The following is a 4777-nucleotide window of genomic DNA, read 5'->3' as shown; positions in this document are numbered from 1 at the left end:
CGTGTGTGTGTGTGTGTGTGTGAGTGTGTGTGTGTGTGTGTGTGTGTGTGTGTGTGTGCTGTAGTTTGGGGACACATTCGTCCCCAGATGTGAGCTCAAGCCTCCTCAAGCCTCCCTTTGTGGGCGTCCACAACAGGAACAATGATTCATGCACACAATAATAATGTTTTTGTGCATTTTACTCTAGGGTTTGTGTTGGTCTGTAATTGCCTTAATATTAAAGGGGTCATGAAATGCAATTTCAGATTTTCATATTATGTTTCTCTAGGTTTTGTGCACCAATAAAAGGTCCAATATTAGTAAAAATGTTCACTCTCTGTAAAACACAATGTGTGTTTCCTCTTGCAGAAATGGAAGTAAACACCCACTGCTGTCAAATGTTGGGGGTAACGCATTACAAGTAACGCAAGCTCTGTAATCAGATTACTAGTAAAGTAAAGCATTACTTTTGAAATTTATATGAACATATCAGAGTTACTATTTAAAATAAGCAACGCAGGTTACTTTATTTTCCCATTTATTGACAGACAGCTCTCTTGTCCCCATGTTGAGAGAAATCGTGAGTAAGTGCAGAGGCATTTCCTTCAGGTGAAGGCTTATTAATTTCTCTTTAATAAGTAATTTTTTACTTATTAAATTTTTAATTTTTTACAGTTGCCAAAAATGTAACTTTTGGACTTTTTGTTATTAAAAATAAATAAGCAAGCCCAGCCCAGGTGACAAAAATTTATGCAAAAGTAATGTAATCCATTAAAAAGTTATTAATGCAATTAATTACTTTTTCATGGAGTAACGCAATATTGTAATGCATTACTTTTAAAAGTAAGTTTCCCCCAACACTGACTGCTGTGATTGGCTAACTTCATTGCATTGCTTGTTTACATTAGTTAATGCACTGTGAATTAACATGAACTAATAATTAAAAAATTAGAAATAACTGATTTCAAACCATTTTTTTAACTGGTGAAAATACTAGTGTTCTAATCATTTTGGCCACCGCTGAATATGTAAATATCAAGAACATTTAGATTCTCCATTACATTTAAAACAACAGAAGCTAGTGTGTATGTGTGTGTGGGCAGTATGTTCAGTAAATAACGCATCTGATGTTTGTCTTCTTCAGTCCAGAACTGTAACATCCGCTGCATGAACGGCGGGTCGTGTGCGGAGGACCAGTGTCTGTGTCAGAAGGGATACTCCGGAGCTCACTGCGGCCAGCGTAAGACTCCCAGAGCCCTGCAGCACACACACAGATGCACACGCGGCAGACCGTAACCGTGTCTCTGTCTCCTCCTGTAGCGGTGTGTGAGTCCGGCTGTCTGAACGGAGGCCGATGCGTCGCTCCAAACCGCTGCCTGTGTAACTACGGCTTCACTGGAGCTCAGTGTGAGAGAGGTGAGACACGCCTAGTGTTCGCTTCAAAGATGTGCATGTGATGATTTATAAAACCACAGACATACACATCAATAATAACTCCTCCGACTGTAGTTTGTAGTTCTAAAGATCGATTCTTTTGGCATTTTGTTTCCTCTTAGAAGCCGGTTGAGGCCTGTTAGTGTGTGTGTACTTGTTTATGCTACATTGTGGGGACCCTCAAGGATAGTAAAACTTGAAATTTTTGACATTGAGGGGACTGGCCTGGGGGAAAAAAGTATTAAATGATGTTTATCTGAAAGTGGAAGAATGCAAACATGTTTTCTGTAAGGGGTAGGGGATAGAATATATCGTTTTGTCAGTATAAAAGTAATAGAAGTCTATGGAAAGTCCCCAGAATTCAATTTATAAATATATTCAAGTTATAAATATAAGGACTTGTGAATGTATGTTAGCCATGTGTACCTGTCATCTTGCAAACTGACTTCCCAAGGTATTTGGATTCTGTTTTTGTTGCTTGTCTTGTGGATCCAAATAAAATAAGAAAATGTGAGTGTGTGTGTGTGCATGTGTGCGTGTGTGTGTGTGTGTGTGTGTTTCTCTGTGAGTGTGTGAGTGTGTGTGTGCGTGCGTGTGTGTGTGTTTCTCTGTGAGTGTGTGTGTGTCTCTTGAGTGAGTGTGTGTTTCTCTGAGTGTGTGAGTGAGTGCGTGTGTGTGTCTCTGTGAGTGTGTGTGTGTGTGTCTCTCTGTGAGTGAGTGTGTGTGTGTGTGTGTGTGTGTTAGGGCTGCACGATATTGGGAAAAACTCACATTGCGATATTTTGTTTTTCTGCGATATACAGTGGGTACGGAAAGTATTCAGACCCCCGTATGTTTTCTTTTTATTTTTAAAAGTTATGATGCATGCATTTTAAAACGTCCATTTATGACTATTTTTATACTTATGATGCATGCCTTTTTAAAACGTTTTATTTTTTATTTTTTATACTTATGTTGCATGCATTTTAAAATTTATTTCTGTTTTTATGACTATTTTTATACTTATGATGCATGCATTTCTCGTATGTTTTCTTTTCTTTTTTAAGGTTATGATGTGTGCATTTTAAAACATCTTTTTATGACTATTTTTACACTTATGATGCATGCCTTTTTAAAATGTTTTCTTTTTAAATTTTTTATACTTACGTTGCATGCATTTTAAAATTCACTATTCACTAATATAAAATTCATATCAAAATTCACTATTTATTTTTTTTTCATGGATAGCACTTTGAATTACCATTGTGTATCAAATGTTCTATGAACCGTCCATGTACTTGGCCCTGATCTGGTGGTTGTAAAGGGTTAATGGAGTCAAGTGTGTGTGTGATTCACACTCAGCTGAAGTCACATTTTTGTAAATGATTGTTAAATTGGATTTGTGCAGGAATGAGGTGCACAGAGAGCGCAGTGAACACAGACATTCCTAGAGATTTATTCAGCTGATGAACTGCAGGAGATCATGAATTCCATAATGAATCAAGCTCGGCTAATGCGGCCTGTGTGTGTGTGTGTGTGTGTTTGTTTGTTTGTGAGAGAGAGAGAGAGAGAGAGAGAGAGAGAGAGAGAGAGAGAGAGAGAGTGTGTGTGTGTGTTCTGGTATTCACTACGTTATGAGGACCAAATGTCCCCACAAGTATATAATACAAGTCAATTTTGACCTTGTAGGGACATTTTTTGGTTCCCATGAGGAAACAAGCGTATAAATCATACAGAATGAAGTTTTTTGAGAATCTCAAAATGCCTGTAGTTTTCTGTGAGGGGTAGGTTTAGGTATAGGGTTAGAGTAAGAGGATAGAAAATACAGTTTGTACAGTAGAAAAACCATTACGCCTATGGAGAGTCCCCGTCATGTTAGGAATACGAGTGTGTGTGTGTGTGTGTGTGTGTGTGTGTGTATTTGTATGTGTGTGATTTTTATTGCTCCCAGATGTTGAGCAGTGCAGGGAGTGTCCCCTTCAGACAAACACACACACACACACACACACACTCACTCACTCACTCACAAACACGCACACACACACACTCACTCACTCACTCACACACACACACACTCTCTCACACACACACACACACACACACACACACACACACACACACACGTGCAGGGTGTTCCCAGTGTTCAGATGAAGCAGCAGTGAGTTGATCAACACTGTAAGAACATCAGAGGTGTGAGACTCGTGATCGTTCCTCATGTCATCATTCATTTTTCATTATCTATTTCACTGCTAGTACAAGTATAAGTAAAATATTCATTGTTTTAAATGATTAATAATATTTATTTTTAACCTTATAAACAAAACAGCATGTTCAATAGTATATCAGTTTTATTGGAGTATTATAATTGGAATTATCACATTTTATTGGTTTTGAAATATTGTATTAGCCCAGTTAACAAAAATATGTTCTGAGAACGTTTTGCTAACGTTCCCATTACGTTATGAAAACGTTATTTCTGACTGTTCTAAATGTCTAGTATTTTAAATGTTTTAAAAACTACATTTTTTTTAAATGAATGTTAAGGGAACATTCCATTGTATCAGTTTAATCATTATGTTAATATTACTTTTGAATATTCTCTTTGAGTAGAAACATAAAAAAAAAAAACGTTAAATGAATATCTAACTAAAGCGCTTCAGAAAAAACATTCCATGAACAATGTATAAATGTTTTCCTGAAAATGTTTTGAGAACATTATTAAAGTTGTTAACGTTACTGGAAGAAGGTTTGCTCAGAACATTCAGAGCATGCTCCCTGTTAGACGGGAGTGTGTTGGCATGTTGCAACTACTGAAATGTGACCCTGGAGCACAAAACCAGTCATAATTTCATACATGCATCATTCATACATCATCTAAGAGCTGAATAAATAAGCTTTCCATTGATGTATGGTTTGTTAGGATAGGACAATATTTGAAAATCTGGAATCTGAGGGTGCAAAAATAAATCGAAATATTGAGAAAATCATCTTTAAAGTTGTTTAAAATGTAGTTCTTAGCAATGCATATTACTAATCAAAAATTAAGTTTTGATATATTTACGGTAGGGAATGTACAAAATATCTTCATGGAACATATAGGCGTAATGGTTTTTATACTGTACAAACTGTATTTTCTATCGCCCTACACCAACCCTACATCTAAACCTACCCCTTACAGGAAACTTTCTGCATTTTTAGATTTTCAAAAAACTAACTTCTGTGTGATTTATTAGCTTGTTTATCCGTGGAGACCTCAATTTAGGTCCCCCACCGTGACATGAGTCCCCATGAGTCTGTGTGTATTCAGGTTTAAGTCCCCACCAGAATAGAAACACGGGTACACACACACACACACACACACACACACTCACTCACACACACACAC

General features: G+C 37.0%; 1 protein-coding gene across 1 annotated transcript in view; it reads left to right on the top strand.

Moving 5' to 3' along the window:
• The window catches only part of LOC107698881 (fibrillin-1-like), an 86604-nt gene that overhangs the window by 5025 nt on the left and 76802 nt on the right, over positions 1-4777 (top strand). The window contains 2 exon segments of the mRNA XM_016500015.1: positions 1124-1219; positions 1300-1395. Of these exon segments, the coding sequence (XP_016355501.1) occupies positions 1124-1219; positions 1300-1395 (192 nt within the window).

This window comes from Sinocyclocheilus anshuiensis, unplaced genomic scaffold (genome assembly GCF_001515605.1).
Source record: "Sinocyclocheilus anshuiensis isolate Anshui unplaced genomic scaffold, SAMN03320099.WGS_v1.1 scaffold146, whole genome shotgun sequence".
Classification (NCBI taxonomy): Eukaryota; Metazoa; Chordata; class Actinopteri; order Cypriniformes; family Cyprinidae; genus Sinocyclocheilus; species Sinocyclocheilus anshuiensis.
The sequence above is the reverse complement of the archived record's forward strand: the minus strand, read 5'-3'. Positions and strand labels throughout refer to the sequence as shown.